Raw genomic sequence first — 16415 nt, 5'->3', positions numbered from 1 at the left:
GTTTCATTTTGAGTTTCCTCTTGTTTTAACTTGTGCGTTTCATTTTGAGTTCCCTCTTGTTTTAACTTGTGCGTTTCATTTTGAGTTCCCTCATGTTTTAACTTCTGCGTTTCATTTTGAGTTCCCTCTTGTTTTAACTTAAGCGTTTCATTTTGAGTTCCCTCTGGTCTTAACTTGTGCGGTTTTTTTTTAGTTCCCTCGTGTTTTAACTTGTCCGTTTTATTTTGAGTTCCCTCTTGTTTTAACTTGTGCGTTTCATTTTTAGTTCCCTTATGTTTAAGGCTTGTGCGTTTCATTTTGAGTGCCCCATTTCTTTATTATCTACATCTCTTTTAAATGACATCTTCTGAAACAAGTTAACTATATGCCGTTTGACTATCTACTCAGTCTAGATTAATTTTCTTGTTATAATTCGGAAAGTGCTCGTTATCATAAAATCCTAGTTTTTTCTTTGTATGTTTATGAGCTCAAAGAGCTATTTACTACTAGTTTGTTGTATATACACTGTTCATAGGAGTTATTATTGCCGTTTAAAATCACAAGCAACCCAAGAATGTCAGCTGCTTGGACCAGTACATGTATTCCTTATTGCTTCTTCCAATTATTTCTTTTTTCCGGTTTGTTTTCGCTACTGACTCGTCAAAAAATAAGTAAAAAACGCTTCATATAATTGTAACTGTAACTGTTCCTCTCGCTTACTTTAATATGGGAAGAAACGCTTGCTAATTTTTGTACATTGCTCGAAACGGCTGTTGACTTGCCAGCCACAGTTTTGTCCCCCGATGTTAATCGCACACCGATCATATTTCGCCCTGCATTCGGCGCTCGGGTCGAATCCATCACAACCAGTCAAAAGTTTTGGACAATCTTTAGTGAAACAAAACGAAAACCCGATGGAACATCGACATCCTCTGCTGTACTGCATTTGCACTCCCGTACTCTGTTCGTAAGTCACATCCGCCCACTTTTGGCGCCAATTACAGAAGCTGGTGTACAGATAACCATTGACGATCTTACCAGAGAGAAGGTATTCGACGCCTGGGACCAAAGGCACTCTGGATGACACTCCATTTGAAGGAGTGTAGAGATTTACAAAGTAGAAGCTTCTAGAAGGAATTAGGTTCTTTTGCACATGTTCACGGCCTTTAAAGGTTGCCAGAATCCTCAACTTGTAGACTTGGTATGGTTTCCATGGCATGTTGTTGACGCTGTTTGGCATGTCGGCAGCTGTTGGTCTAGACAAGACCTTGGCTCGTATAACTGAAAGAGAAATAGCAACACTCGTTAGAAACCTCTTATAAACACAAGATCAAAAGTGTCACTCTGAGTTCATACGTTGTAGAATATTTGCAAACGTGATGCCTTCCATTATCACGTACATGGTTGTCGTAATGTAGAAATTATTTGCCTGTAATGGGGAACGTTTGACTACCTAACTTTTTAACAATTTTCTAATGCAGTTAAAGGAACTCAGTCACGGACAACTCATTTTAAAAAACTGGAAAGTTTTTTCAAGTTTGTCAGTCGTAAAATATAATCCGACTTAATCTTCGTCAGACGAAACCATCCATGGTTATTTTCGAGTTTTGATTACTCCTTTGCTGTTTTCCTACATTACACAACTATTATTTTGAGGTTTCCTTCAATTTGGAAGTAATCAGAAAAATGACTTAAAATATCGTGACAATGCTGACCATGTCCCTTTAAGGACTGTAGTTTGATCATCCACAAATTCTCTGGGGTGAAACAATGGAAAAACATTTTGACTAGTATCAAATCCCTGGCGTTCCCCCCCCCCCCCCTCCCCCCTCCCTCCCACAAGCTTTGCTTCGATAGGTGCATACATTTATTACGAAACAGCAAAAGAATTGAAACATTAAACCAATACTAGAGATTAATATCCGTTTCAATTCAAGGAAACCTTAACGGAAAGTGCCCTTTTGTGCGTAAAGGCCGGATGTCTAGCTGAATATCGGCTTTCTACAACTGACGCTCCAGTTGGCTCCACTTCACAAAGGGACATTTGCAAGAACAAACTGGTCAAATTTCTTTTAAAAACTTGCGTTTTTGGAAATAAGTGACATTTGACAAAATCAGTCGAAATTTGAGGAGCAATGTCACCCAGTTAATTGTGTACGACGATGAACAGAATTATCTTGGTCTCAAAGGTAGCGTCCTCAGTCAAAATTGTTTTATTAAAATGAAGCAAGGATGAAAGATACGTGACGTATCTCATGTAAATCAAAAACTGATGTTAGAGGATTATTTGAAGACAAAACAACCTTTCAACAAGAGGTCAGAAAGACGAAAGTGCCCACACAACTGGCAAATTCGATTCATAAATAATGATAAGAACAGGATAATCAGCGGCATTGAACAAAGCAGTGAATTCTTTTGCGATATAAAAGCGAAAAAGCACAATTAAAAGATCCGAGGTCAAAATCAGTCAGTAGAATTCACCAAAATGATGATTTCTAAAAGACGTATATCCGACTACTCGGATCAATTTCTCCTTATTAATTTACTTGTGGCCGAAAACAGTCTCTTGCATTTTTTTAACGACGTTACTTCCCACGACAAAAGCCGGTACGCAGTTAAGGTATGGCTGACCGTTTCGTTAGAAGGCAGTGCCTTTTAAAAGCAGTCTCTTGAAATGTATTGGTTTGCACGACTTAATATAGTAGAAAGTATATAAAACCAAGAGGTCGGAACATTATCAGTATAGCGTTAAACAAAACAGTAAAGATGTTTAGCCTAGTTGTGGTTTCTTTATACTATATATCAAATAAAAAGGGTTACTAATGAGAACTTACCGAATCCGGCCTTGCAGAATTGCTTTTGAGGATGTTCTGGCATACAGCTAGCAAGCGATGATGCCACTACACACAGAGTTATAAACAGAACTTTAAACAGCACCATTCTCGTCTCCTCTTCACTTGCTTTTTCACTGGGGCACAGCTCTCGTCAAGGTTACAGATCACGATTTGAGCTTCTATCGTTCTGCGCCGATTTTTATATCATTTTGCCATAGCAACCACTACAGCGTTACTAAGGTCGATTTGAAATAAACAATGCGTTTATGTCTTGTGGGCGTGTGAACGGGGAGCGACCAACGTAATGCCAAAAAAATTTCGCAATAAAAATGTAAACAAATGAAAAACATGTAGGTCTAAGTGACGTGACGAAAATGTGTGAACCATCTACTGCGTAAAAAGATGGGAGAAAAGGTGTAAAATTCTGGGAAAATGTCGTAAACGTTTTACATTATGGCTTTAGTTATCCTGGCTGGTGCGTTTAGTTCTGCATGGTTGTTATTTTTGGGCTAAATTTCATCGAATTGATTAATCAGTCTTGGAATTTTGTCTCAACCTTGTTTTAAAAGATACCATTACAGGAAAGAATTTCAGAAACGCTTTTTTCATTCGACCTGTCTGTTCCTACTATTAGGCTAGACCTAGAGCTTAAACCTTAGCCTTAACTCTTAACATTCTAGTCAATACGTTATTTCCTGACATCGTTTCTGACCGAATTTGGCATTGCAATGTGAAAATTATCACTGAGTAATACTATGAAGTTTTATTTTTACTTCGTAAAATTCCAAAGCTAGTGAAACAAATAAAGATGTACATAGTTTTGTTAGTTTAGCAGTTTGTGGTCCCCCGTTCTACAAACTTATTAATTTGTGGTTATTGGACTTCCTTTCAGAATTAATTTAAAATTAAATAGCGATAAAAATATTTGTCACAATGATCAGTTAAGTTTGCACAAAATAGTCTATGACATGATTTTTAGGAAGATATGTAAAGAATATGTAAGTGCGAAGCTTTAAATAATCAACAAAAGAGGTGTTAACTCGATAAAAATGCAAGCACTTATAAATTTTGAAAACCAAAATATTTATTTTTTTAAACTTCCGCCGAAGATGTAAGTGTTTAATGGGATGAGAGATGAAAAATATGATTATGAGATAAGAAAATATCGCCGTCATTTCTAAAATTTTCTATTACTAGTTACTCAGTGCCGTGTACCCGACGTAATTCACGAATCGAGATCACGAAGGCACCTCTGCAAAATTGAAACTCCATCTTTTCAAAAACTGCTTTTGGTATATATTTTTTTGCTTTTTTTTCTGTTTTTTTTTTCTGCAAGAAATCCACTAATGGTAACATCGTTTATATTCAAACTTTGGCCTGGGAATACAGCATGTTGCTTTACGCTGTTTTTCGTCAGCTAGCCATTTTGTTGACGTCATCTCAACATGGCGGTTTCGCGTGACTAATATTGTAACACCAGACATTTCGCATCTTCCGTTTAATCGACTTTGCTCCACCTTTATTCTCTAACAAGACATTCAATTCCATACTGTTGTCTGAGCATTTAAAAAAAAAATTATCTCGTGAACGTTTTAAGGAGTATTCCAGTAAATCGACCCGTGCACGTTTAATTGAATTTCCGGTAATCGTCACGAAAAGCACACAATGTTTGTTTTGAAACCGAAAATATGTTAACTTGACGCTATCTGTTAAGGCCATCAAACTGACCTTGCGTAACATACGTGTAGGCTTGTTCACGTCAGATAGACGATGAAATTCCTATCGTAATTTTGGTTAAAATAATAAACTTCAATCTACTGGTAACCCTGTTCGTTATTTTGGGGCATTCTACAGGCAGTAGTATGAGGCATATACCCATATAAACACAGGTATCTAACACTTGAGAATTGACCACAAAAATGATCTGAAAATTCGAGATTTCTCTGATTTTTTTCAAGGTTTTATCGTAAGGATATCATATTGTTGTCTTACATTTGCTTTGTTTATAATTTTCTGTCTCTCGTTCGTAAAGCTGTGGAAATAAACTTGTAATTTTCACGTGCGTATATTTGGATTGTTGACATTACTTCACGTGTACGGGTTTCTGGGCGTTTTGGGGTCAATTTTATTTATAGCAAAGTGAGTGAACATGTCTTGTATGAAAGCTCTTCATAATGCCGGAATGACGTTAAAAGGCAACGGCAAAAATCAAATAAACAAACAAATACAAATCAAGGAGTATCCAACACACAGGAAACAGGGCCACCAAGGCCTGTTTCGGCAAAATATATCCGTTCGGAATCCCTTATTATCGCCGGCTTCGGATATTCGGATTACATTTTGATGAAAAACTGGAGTTTTCTTCAGCGAAATGCCACCTAGGGTTTTCGTGATATGAGAAATACTATAGCTTACCTTTTTTGGAAAGAAAACATATTGTTTTGGCTGCGATTTTCAGAACGTCAACTACAGCTCATTTAAAAGTTAGGGTCCTAAAACAGTCTGCATGCCACTTCAGAAGAGATCAAACCATAATGGTTTACACAATTATCCCTTTAAAAGATGCTAACAAGAAGAAAGAAAAACAACATTCCAAGTATATAAGGTGGGGTTCTACCAGAATTTGAATAAAATTTAAAGAGGTTTCAAGAAGGGATTGAGGAAAGAAAAAAATTTTGAAACACCACCAGACAGTCGACCCCAACTCAAGAACTGTCTGGTGTCCTTCCAGCTGTTTCTTTACTTCAAATTCTAATTTTAAAATCACATTAAATTTCCAATATTTCATATTTCTTTAAATTTTACTTATTATCCTTATTTCCTCCCAAACATCCCCAAAAATCACCCAAAAATTTACAAAACACCGCAAAACATAGATACACCTAATCACAATAACGTCGTAGAAAAAAGGTAAATAGGAATTAATTAGCGTAGTTTCATAACTGGTAGCATTTACAGAAAATTCACCAGTTTTTATCTGCACACTTAGAGTCCTCTTTTTTATGCTGAAACAAGATAAATTGAATTATTCGTGTTTTAAGGCATTTTGAGACCATTTGTACGAATACATTTCATGCATTTGCCTAATTAATTCCTTTTTTTCTATGACAACCTTATTGCAATTAGGTGTACGTGTAATGAGTGAAGGGTTTTTAGATTCGTTGAAACGCGAACGATATATTTCCGTTATACCCATGTTAAACGTCGAAAACAAAAAGCCTTCAGGTAAACCCCCGCCCCTAAGTAAAAATTTTCCCCCTGGGTGGCCGGCGTAGAAACTTTGACCTCTCCTCCCGGCCTCTCCTCTCAAGGAACAAGGTTTTATCTTTCTTCGCATTATAAAAATAGAAATTGGAAAGGTAAAAGTAGAACCTTCTTGCTAAAGCACTTCGGTCTATCTCAAAAAAGCGTAACGTGTCGTAAATTCCGGCTGGTAAGTTACGGCTATTGGGGAGCAGGGATGGCGTAGTGGTGAGAGCGCTCGCCTCCCACCAATGTGGCCCGGGTTCGATTCCCGGACCCGGCGTCATATGTGGGTTGAGTTTGTTGTTGGTTCTCGTCCTTGCTCCGAGGGTTTTTCTCCGGGTTCTCCGGTTTTCCTCCCTCCACAAAAACCAACACCTCTAAATTCCAATTCGATCGGGAATCCGGGGGCCACAGGTTTGTCAGTCGAAAGACTGTTATGTGCAACCCTCGTTAAACAAAGTTGATTTATTTTATTTTATTTTTCTATACGTGTACCGGTTATGGGGACGTCCGGTAACTAAAAATACTCACTTCCACTGCAAACCTCACATCTCTCTCCCCTACACCAATTTTTTATGAGACCGTGGTAGGACTTTTTTGGGGGAGTTAGCTCAAGTGTGTACTCCATCGTTAGACGACCAGGCTAGCTCACAAACAGCCTTAGATACTTATTAAATTATAGAGGCTGTACGAACAGAACAGTCTCTATCTTTTAATCAGGGTCCCCTATACTTTTTACGTGAAGCGTGATTCCCAATGTTTAGATCCTTTCACGCAATTTTTACCTTAAGGTGGCTCGTACCAGTTTTCAGGTTTTTGACTATGCGACCTTTGAAAGAAAATGGCCAAAAAATCAATTAAAGATCGTAACAAAATGTTTGTATGATTAAATTACCCATTGTGTTGTTGATCCAAAATATCAATAATTACGTCATCGGTGGTTACCATGGCACCGATAGCCAATGATTTTTAGGACCCGTTTTCAGCTTCCGGTGCTTATATCTTGAAAACTAACTCGATGACCCCCATTTTTGTCTCGTGTTACGTCGCGGTCACGTCGTGAACGACGTGACCGTGACGTAACACGAGATTATCCGAGGGGACTCGGTAGCTCAGGATAGTGCTTTGTGTAAGACCTCTCGTAAGGTAACGAAGTGATAAAGTAGCAAGGAAACAAGGTAAGAAATAGACATATTTACATAGATACATTTTGCTGATAAGATGCATCGGGATGCTGTTCTTCGTATTGCGCGTTTTCTCTTGTCGAGTTTTAAACGTGCTTATTTACACGTGTGAGACATGGTGTAAATGTTTGGATTACTAAGGTATGTGAATAATGTAATATATTACATGAAGTACCATCTTTAGTAATACCGCCAAATCTGATAAGGAGATTTTATCTCACATATGTTGCTTAAATAGATAGTTTTTTACATGGAAAATGAATTTATCTTTACGGTAGGTTTGTGTTTTGATATTATATTTGCGGTGGGTATTGTTAAAGTATGCGGCTGGCTGAAAAGCTGTTGTTAAATTTCTGTTTGCGTTACAAGAAAGCCATTTTGGTGCGTGTTAGGGTCGACGGTTGTTGAGAGCAGTTTTCAGATATGTCAAATGATGTGTCAAAAGGAGAATATTAAGTGAAGTTACCACGCAAACAAAAATATTGATGTGGTATCTCATCTTCGGCTTTGTTCGTTTCTTTAAACTTTATTCAGTAAAGAATAGGAAGGGCGTATTATGAATAGTGTAGAAACAGAATAAAAGGATTAAGGGAAGTGCGATTATCGTTATCTGAGAAACAGGAAATTAATTTGCTTTGCTTTGTTAATTGTATACGCTTTCCAGAACGTGATATGATATTTTGAAGACACTAAGGTCACAAAGTCAAATTCATAATTCCTTTTTGTTTGTTTTTCTTAGGGCCGGGTCGCACTAAAAAAAATTTTGGAAGAATTTGTTTACTTTGCGGTGAAAATCTATCAACACGCGAGATTTTTAAGTGCGACCTCCACTTAAAAAAAAAGGCGAACCGATTTTCCAAAATTTTGTCTTTAATAACAAAGGAAGCCGTCTCCAATGATAACAGAACCTGTCAGGGAAATGACATTGAAGGTCATGATCGCACGCAATCACAAAGCGCGGGAACTTCGCTAGAACACTCGATCATGGATGGAGGTGGCTTTTTTCTCAGTTCAACACCATTTTATCCGGTTACTTTTTTGATCAGCAGCAGCAGCAGCAACAGCAGTTTGGCCCTTTTATAAATGAACTGCATTCGCAGTTAAACGTGGGTGAAGGCAGTCAAAGCAGGCCAGGGAGCGCATCGAGCGATATAACGAGCTCCCCGACGAGTCCCGTTGCTGTTGCAAGTACATCTACAGCATCTTCTCCCGAATCCGGACCGGCAAAGAGAACTTACGACAAATGGGTCCGACGATGATCAGAAAATGCTAATTCGTCTTTGGGCTGATAATTTCGATCGCCTGAAGAGCAGAGAAGCACGAAAGGTCTGGGATGAAATGAGGCGAGCACTGAACTCGAAATTTGGCACGAAGAGGACCAGGGATAAAGTCTTTTAAGCGTCAAGCAATCAAATTCATTTCCCGTTGTCACTTGCGAAGCCGGACCAAGATATATTAAGTGATAATACACAATACATCTTGCAACAGTATCAACAAAATGCAAGTAATCAACGTTTTCACGGAACATATATCTTGTCCTTCCACGGCGTAAATTTCGAGAGTTTAAAGCGTATTTTACAAATAGACTTGAGCAAAAACAAACTAAACTAGCAAAACATGTGGCAAAGAAGTGTGAAACAAACAGGAAACCACGCAGCGCAGACTATAAATGCAATGACCTCTAGACATTTCCTTGGCCACAATCTTACGGCTCTATTTAATACATAATGCCTCCAGATAAAACAGATCCCCATTAGAAAGAAGTGAGAAGCAAATTACGTCGAAAAACCTTCTCAGGAAACTAATTTGCTTTGCTTTTCACCACTTCGGCTTTAGATTTCAAGTGTAGTGTCAGGTGACGTTCTTGCTAAACAAAGACTGAATGTTCGGGCAACATCTGTCGAAGATACTGTGTAGTGGGTAGTCGGGGGGTAGTGTACAATCGGGTCGAGGGTTGTTGGCGCCAGAGCACTTTTCAGATATGTCAAATGATGTGTCAAAAGGAGAATATTAAGTGAAGTTATCACGCAAACAGAAAAATTGAAGTGGTATCTCATTTTGCGTTTTGGTAGGTTGTTTAAACTTCATTCAGGCCATAATAGGAAAGCAGTATATTGAATACGCGGTAGATACAGAATAAAACCATTAAGGGAAGTGCGAATATCGTTATCTGCGAAACGGGAAACAAATTTGCTTTGTTCAGTGTACTTATGTCTTACTAATTAGGTAGCTGTATCAACAAGTTGCGCTGGAAGTTCTAAAAAGCGTATTGAGAATTAATAATTTAATCAAGGTTATTATATGTGACTGAGGGCTTTTCATGCACAGTTCTAGTTTATTTTCACTGAGAATAATTTTAGTTGCAAGGTGAGTGAACGGTAGGGTAACATGTTTGTGCAGAGGTGTATATAGAACACTTCTTTTACATATTGGAAGCTATCATCGGTCTTTTTAAAGACCGATGATAAAACCGCTTAAAAGCGGCAGAGCAGAAGTAGTTGTTGAATATTGACCTTAATTTTTTCATATGCTCACTAGTGGCGCACGACGGAGTTGTGATTTTTGAACAAGTTATGTAAAATAGAATATTTATTTAAAGGACGATTTCTAGAACGTTATATGACATTTTGAAGACACTAAGTCATCAGAATGGGGCTTTGTCAGGAGCCATTACTAGTAATGCGCTCCTGGCTCTGTATATTTCAGAAGTAGGTTAAAAGCTTCAGTAGATTACAAATTGCAAGATTTCATGATTCCTATGAACTTGGTAATAATTTTTGTGAGTTGTAGCTAGTGGACAGATCACATTAGTATTTGCTGTTTATTGTATCAAGACTAGTACAAGTAGGTAAGCATCACAGATATATTTAGAGCGGTTTGTATGTTAATGAACGATTTCACTTGTCATTTAGTTTGGAGAAGTAAGAAGTAATTTGATAGAGGTTTAGGGATTTATAGATAGGTACGCGATGTTGTGTATTGGTGTTCAGTAGTTGTTTTTTAATGCAATTATTTTTTTTGTTTTTTGTTTTCCAGGTTTTGTTTCGTATAACTGATTGTTTCCGTTGAAGAAAATTAATATTGTAGAATCCGGAGATGGTTTTTCTGAGCTTATATGATTGTTAGCAACGGGTGCTACTTTACTGATCTGTAACACGAGACAGCCCAACGGGCACTTTGATTTTTCTCGTGATAACTTTTGGCATCTGAAAAAGAAACTGTATAATTATTTTAAAAAATTTCTACGAAGCGGATTTTTTGCAAATGCAAAAAAGGGCAATTTGTAAGTAATTAAAAATTCCTTTCGTAGAATTTTTTTAGATTTTTCCTGACGTTTCCTTTACAAAAAAGGAAAATATTAGGGCAATAAAAAATAGGGGTCATCGGGTTAGTTTTCTTGCTAAAGCCTTCGCGAATTCGATAATTCCCACGCGCGTTTCCGCGCACTTCAAAATTTCGATTTTAAAAGTTTGGCATTTACTCATGCTCAGTTCTGACTACCGCTGATCTTTGCGGGCACATACGCGCGCGTGGACTTCCCCTCGCTTTGTCTGCGAAACTTTTCGACTCAGGATTTCATGGGATTTAGCCAGTTTCAGTTGGCGCCAGTTGTGCCTCTTAGGTCTTACTTTAAAGTATTTCTTTGTCTGAATAATCATGTGTTTGACAGCGAACTCAAATAAGCTGAAAAAGAAAAGTGTGGAATTGACTCACGATCTACGACGAGATCGATCGTAGCACATGCAAATTTGCTTTTGTAACTCGAGCAGTGAGATCCGAAAACATTTTGACTGACGAACATTAAGTTTACTTAAAATGTTCTTGTTGAAACAACTTCAGTTGAACGCGAATTTTTTTCTTAAATTGAAGAAAAGCAACCTCGCGCTGGGCCGCCATGTTTGTTTTCCTTTTCAAATTTCGCGCGTGACTCGTAGGTATGAAGCGTGACGCGCGCGCTAGTCACCAGACTTCCCACGCAAGAAAAACTGGTACGAGCCACCTTAAATGTAATCCGTGAGCGAAGAGTTGATTTAGACGTGAATCGTGAGTCAGCTTCTCTTCCAGTACAACTGTTCAGTGAGGTTTTCTGATTTTTTCCCTTTTTCCTTTAGTTTTGACTTTGAGTAATGTCAAACTGGCAGTGACAAACATTTTATTGGCGAATATTTGCTGACGCCACTGTTTACATTTTACCCCACTGAGCATATGTAGGAATATGAGCTATGTAGGAATTTACCCGACACGTTTATAGACCTTGAAAGTAATCAGCGACATCTTTACGGCTCTTTGCGTGTAATATTGAAGGCGATATGGGCTGTAATAAACTTTGTAAACCCGCGTCAACCAGTTAAATTTCTAGAGACAGTTATAATATAAGGAACGGACCACTATTTTTTGGAAAGGGGGGGGATCAAAAATCCTGAAAAAAATTGTTTGCATAAGCAAAATAAAAAACAAATAAATGTTTGCAGACATCGGATGGCCAATGGCCAGTGTTACCCGAGTTTCCGACAATAATTTCTATTTTGCATTGATCGGTTATAGGAACCCGCTGTTCAAATTCACAGTTTGCATTTTATTTTTACTTCAACTTTCTCGCACTTAATACTTAATTATAATTTCGTTTTTCCAAAGAAATCGACTGTTGCCGAGCGACCGATCAAATTATTAAAATTTACATTTTAGATCAATTCACTGAATTTGTCTCAATGGCCGTATTTATCATAAAAGACGAATATTTAATGAGACGCGTAATTAATTAAGACGAGCTTAACAACTTCGTGTCTGAAATAATAAAGACCAATAAAGCTGAATTTATCTTGAAAGACTGTAATACGCTACGGATTACATAGCAGACGTACTATTCGTCCTATAGATCCATTATTTGACGCTTTCCGGATGTATGTTGACATAATTTTCTTCGACGTAATATGCATCTTCCAATATAAATCTTAGGCAATGACGCATAAATTAAATTTGAGACGCATAAACACACTTACTGTTTGAACAAGATGGCGACGAGAAAGCTGAAAGAATCTCGAATACGACGGTGGTCAAACGTGGAAATAATGCTGTTTGCCAAGATTCTTGTCAATACAGAGCACTCGTTTTTGTTTCAACTGGAGAGCAAAGCGTTGAAGAAGTCGTCGAACAATCAAATCTTCGCTGATATCAAGAAGATTTACGACGAACAACTGGCTATTGATGAAGTGACACAGAAGATTAGGAGCGAGATTGGTGAATGGAAATTCAACGCTCAACCCAGTATAAAGACGTCCATCAGTAAACTACGAATCAAGTACAAATGGATGAAAGACCAGAGGAGGAAATATAACTACCGAATCAAAAGTGGCGATATGAAATTGGCTGCCATTGAAAAACCAGAATGGCTTAAAATTCTCGACCCAGGGCTCACCCAAACAAACGCAGAACTGATGCGTGTTGGAACAGTCTGTGATGTTGATGGTTCTGCAGACGAGAGCAAATCTTCTGATAATGAAGAAGAATCGATGCTAGATTCTGGTTGCGGCGATTTACCTACTTTTTGTGCTCTTCGAAGTGAAAAACGGCTTGTTGACAATAGCATGACATGGGATGAAGAAAATGAAAGTGACTTTTCTGCTCATTCAACAGACGCGGGATTACTGAACGAGGGCAAAAACTCCCAGCCAACCGCCAATGAAGGATCAAAAGAGGTCGATGTAAACAAAAGTGTTGAAAAGTCATGTGTCGCAGAAAAAGAGGCAACGTCGCCAGTAAAAGTTATGTCACGTAAGAGAAAGGTCACGGTAATATCCGGTCACGAACAGGCGTTGTGTGACTTGTCTGAGAGCATTCAGAAGATGAATGAATCAATCGAGAAAAGAATGGCACTGATGATAGATGAAGGCAAAGCAAGGGATGAGGCATTCATGAAGTTTCATGAAAAGCAGTGTGAGTTAAATCGTCAACATGAGTTACGTATGATGGAGATGATGCTGAGATTTGTTCAACCTCGACCTCCACAGGCAGCTTACAACATCCCCCCTGGAGAATCCGTTCCTATTCAAGCATATCGCATCGAGCCAAGTGGTGAAAACAGCTTAGCCGCGGGTGGAAATGCGGCTGTTTAACCATGATCGTCTTTCTTGACTAGAACATATTTCATGGCAACGTGGTGTTTGAACTACATAAGTCATATAAGCTTCTTATTGCATGTAAGAGGGTGGTAAAGGGTTTTTCGTGATCCGTGATTGGCTTTTTTTAGAACCAAGAATCGACTTCTTTCATGAGATTTGCGAAATGACTGTGTTTTTTTTCGTGAAATGTGACTGAAAGCGTGATTCTTTCTTCCTTACAAAAAATTATCCAGTCAGCCCTTGAAAACAAAACTACGAATGGTAAATTGCGTGACCAGTACATGGCCGTGAGTGATCGCCACGTGAAATCGTTTCACGTGAAACGTTATTTGGCCATTTTATTTTGTGTGAAACGTACTCTGAGATACTCCCTTTACCACCCTCATGGAAGGTCAATAACTAAAACCAGCCCGGCAATCAGAATAAAACTAGAAAAACAATAATGACGCATGACTTTGAAGAAAGCCGGGATGTATTTGGCAGTTGTGTTTCATTTGATTTACATGTTTGCGTTACTCACCAGTTAGCCTGTGAACAGGCTCTCCGGTCTAGGAAGGGACGAAAAGAAAGCGGGTTATTCCTCCCCTAGTCCCTTCTCGGCTTGCTTCGCTCGCCGATCAGATCGGGAGCCTGCTCGCAGGCTACTCACCAGTCGACTTATCATCATCATCATCACCACCATCATCATCATCATCATCATGACTCATCGTGCCAGTAGGCGCATAAGGCCTCTCAAAGGTTCGACTAAAATCAGTGTTTTGGTCATTCAGGAATGTCCATGCAAGATGGTGTCACATACAAGTGAACTGGAAAAGGTATTTGATAATATCTTATACCTTCTTTGATGGTCCATAGACTCTCTAACGCGTCGGTAAGCTCTGAACTATAAGCCAGTAGTGTAGCAACTCTTGTATTAAAGCTTGTAATTCTAGTGGTCCTCTAGTGTAGCAGCTGCTATGGTGTTTGGGGCTAGGTATATAGAGTGTGTTCATGGCGGCCATATTGGAGGAGTGAAACAAAAGAATGATTTTCCTTTGGAAAAAATCATTTTTATGCAAATATGTTCTCAAAGGGAAGCGAGCCATGCATGTAAGACCTGACGAAAAGTCCTACATGACCCCTATAAGCAGCTCCTTGTCAGAATAAATTTCGCATATTGACCATTAGTCTCAATCTAGGTTTACATGGATCGGTTATGAAGCAAATGCCGTGCAGAGTAATACTTGCCTCTGATTGGCTAGTCGTTTTGCATTAGGCTTCGTAAACACGGTATGATGATGTATTACTGCACCGCTTTGTTGGCTTTTCTTAAAAGAAATAGAAAATGACCGCTTCGTGTTTACAAACTTTAGCTTGAGAAAAACATGAGAGAAAGTTTGCGAGACTTGGAGAGTTATCGCAAGCCCCAACGGAAGGCAGAATAACTACTTTCGAATATTGGCAGGCCTGCCTGCATTCCGCATTCCATACACATGCTCACAGACTACCCTCGTAGCCGCAAAGTCTCTTATTTATTACCCCTTACCCTTTTATATACCATTTTGACAGAAATTGTACCCATTTCGTATACCTTTTACTGAAATAAGGTACCCCTTTTATATACCTGAAAGACATGGTATTGACTTAGAACATGACGTTTTCTTGTCATTTTCATGTAGCGCTCAATAAATTGAAATAATACAGCCATAAATTGCATCTGTTCGAAATATGTTAATTAAAGGCCCTTTGAAAAAACCTAAATGACAGATTTCCATACCCTTTCGTATACCTAAACTTGTGAAATCCCTGACGCCTGAAAAAGTTCCCCTTTCGGGCGGAGCCTCCCCGTAGATTCTGCAAGTGAACAATCATGATTTTATATTAGTACTTACTGAGTTTGTTTTTTCTAGGAGTAGCGCTTTTCAACAAAGCTGGACATATTTAATTGAATTGAAATTACTTGGCTTTTTTTAACGAGTAGCGCTTTTTTAGCAAAGCCGAACAATATATCTAGATTTTAAACAATAGCGTGTTATTTAAAACGAAGCTGAACATATTCCACTGGGCTTTTAAGTCGTTTGAACTGAGTTTCTTGAACTGATGGAACGAAACAGAACATGTCAGTTTTACTGGGCTTTTAATGACTAGAACCTTTAGAACGAAGCCGAACATATTTCCCTGGGCTTATAACAAGTAGCACTTTCAGAATCGATTCAGAACGAAACCGAACATGTTTTACTTAGCTTTTAATGAGTAGCGCTTTATTTAGAACAAGGCTAAACATATATTACTGGGCTTTTAACGCGTAGTGCTTTTTTCAGAAAGAAGCCAAACATTTTTTTACTGGGCTTTCAACGAGAAGTGCTTTTACAATGAAGAGTGGCATTTGAACTGTGCTTTCCACAAGGATTACATATATATTTCCTGCGCTTTTCATGATAAGCGTTAGGAGAAAGAAACAGAATCGAACAAATTACTGTGCCTCAGTTTTACCATTTCGAAGTACCGCTTAAATAGAATGGTGCAGGCCATTTTACCGAGCTTTTTACGAGCGATTTTAGAAAGAAGAATGACATATAGTTTCTTTCATAAATATAACACTTTTAGAGAACGAATCAAAGCACATTTTAGAACAAAGAATAACACATTTGCTGCACTTGTCACGAGCAGCACTGAGTGCATGCAATAGCCCACTTGCAAAAAGAGTGGTGGCCTGTGGCAAGGGTAGACGCGCACTGAGTTGTGGGATCGTTTGGGGGCGCACGAAATTGTAAACAAAAGAAATTATGCCAGATCACGAAAGGTTTGAAAGATGCCAAAAGGTGTGGGTTGTTGTGTGCCCTTGTGCAATTGTGCACAAACAAGTCAAACAATTCTTCTGACGTGACGTTTTACAGAGTTCCAAGAGAAGAAAGCAGTTGTGCTCCCCCCAAACGATCCCACAACTCAGCGCGCGTCTACCCTCGCCCCAGGCTCCCACTCTTTTTGCAAGTGGGCTATAGCGAAGCGCGCGAGTTATGTCACGACTCAGACAAGACCGAAAAATAGGGCCCTAATGGGTCCGTGTGTTCTGC

General features: G+C 38.6%; 2 protein-coding genes across 2 annotated transcripts; one reads left to right on the top strand and one right to left on the bottom strand.

Annotated features, from left to right (window-relative positions):
* Nucleotides 1–272: 272 nt before the first annotated feature.
* On the bottom strand, nucleotides 273–3034 carry LOC144653346 (metalloproteinase inhibitor 3-like). Its single transcript, XM_078513322.1, has 2 exons — nucleotides 2814–3034; nucleotides 273–1260 (listed from the first exon to the last, which is right to left on the bottom strand). The coding sequence occupies exons 1-2, from the start codon at nucleotides 2917–2919 to the stop codon at nucleotides 701–703; spliced, it is 666 nt and encodes a 221-aa protein (XP_078369448.1). The 5' UTR covers nucleotides 2920–3034; the 3' UTR covers nucleotides 273–700.
* An 8928-nt stretch (nucleotides 3035–11962) lies between these two features.
* On the top strand, nucleotides 11963–14387 carry LOC144653345 (uncharacterized). Its single transcript, XM_078513321.1, has one exon. It carries the CDS (start codon nucleotides 12256–12258, stop codon nucleotides 13354–13356), a length of 1101 nt encoding a protein of 366 aa, XP_078369447.1. The 5' UTR covers nucleotides 11963–12255; the 3' UTR covers nucleotides 13357–14387.
* Nucleotides 14388–16415: the final 2028 nt, after the last annotated feature.

This window comes from Oculina patagonica, chromosome 5 (genome assembly GCF_052425735.1).
Source record: "Oculina patagonica isolate OP01 chromosome 5, crgOcupat, whole genome shotgun sequence".
NCBI lineage: Eukaryota > Metazoa > Cnidaria > Anthozoa > Scleractinia > Oculinidae > Oculina > Oculina patagonica.
Note: the sequence above shows the minus strand (reverse complement) of the source record. Positions and strands in the feature narration are given on the sequence as shown.

What these genes read in the sequence shown, in the direction of transcription:
- LOC144653346 (XM_078513322.1), bottom strand. Translation starts at nt 2,919, where the DNA reads ATGGTGCTGTTTAAAGTTCTGTTTATAACTCTGTGTGTAGTGGCATCA. An exon ending in ATTCTGCAAGGCCGGATTCG is followed by an intron (nt 1,261 to 2,813) that starts GTAAGTTCTCAT and finishes TTTCTCTTTCAG; the next exon opens with TTATACGAGCCAAGGTCTTG.
- LOC144653345 (XM_078513321.1), top strand. Translation starts at nt 12,256, where the DNA reads ATGGCGACGAGAAAGCTGAAAGAATCTCGAATACGACGGTGGTCAAAC.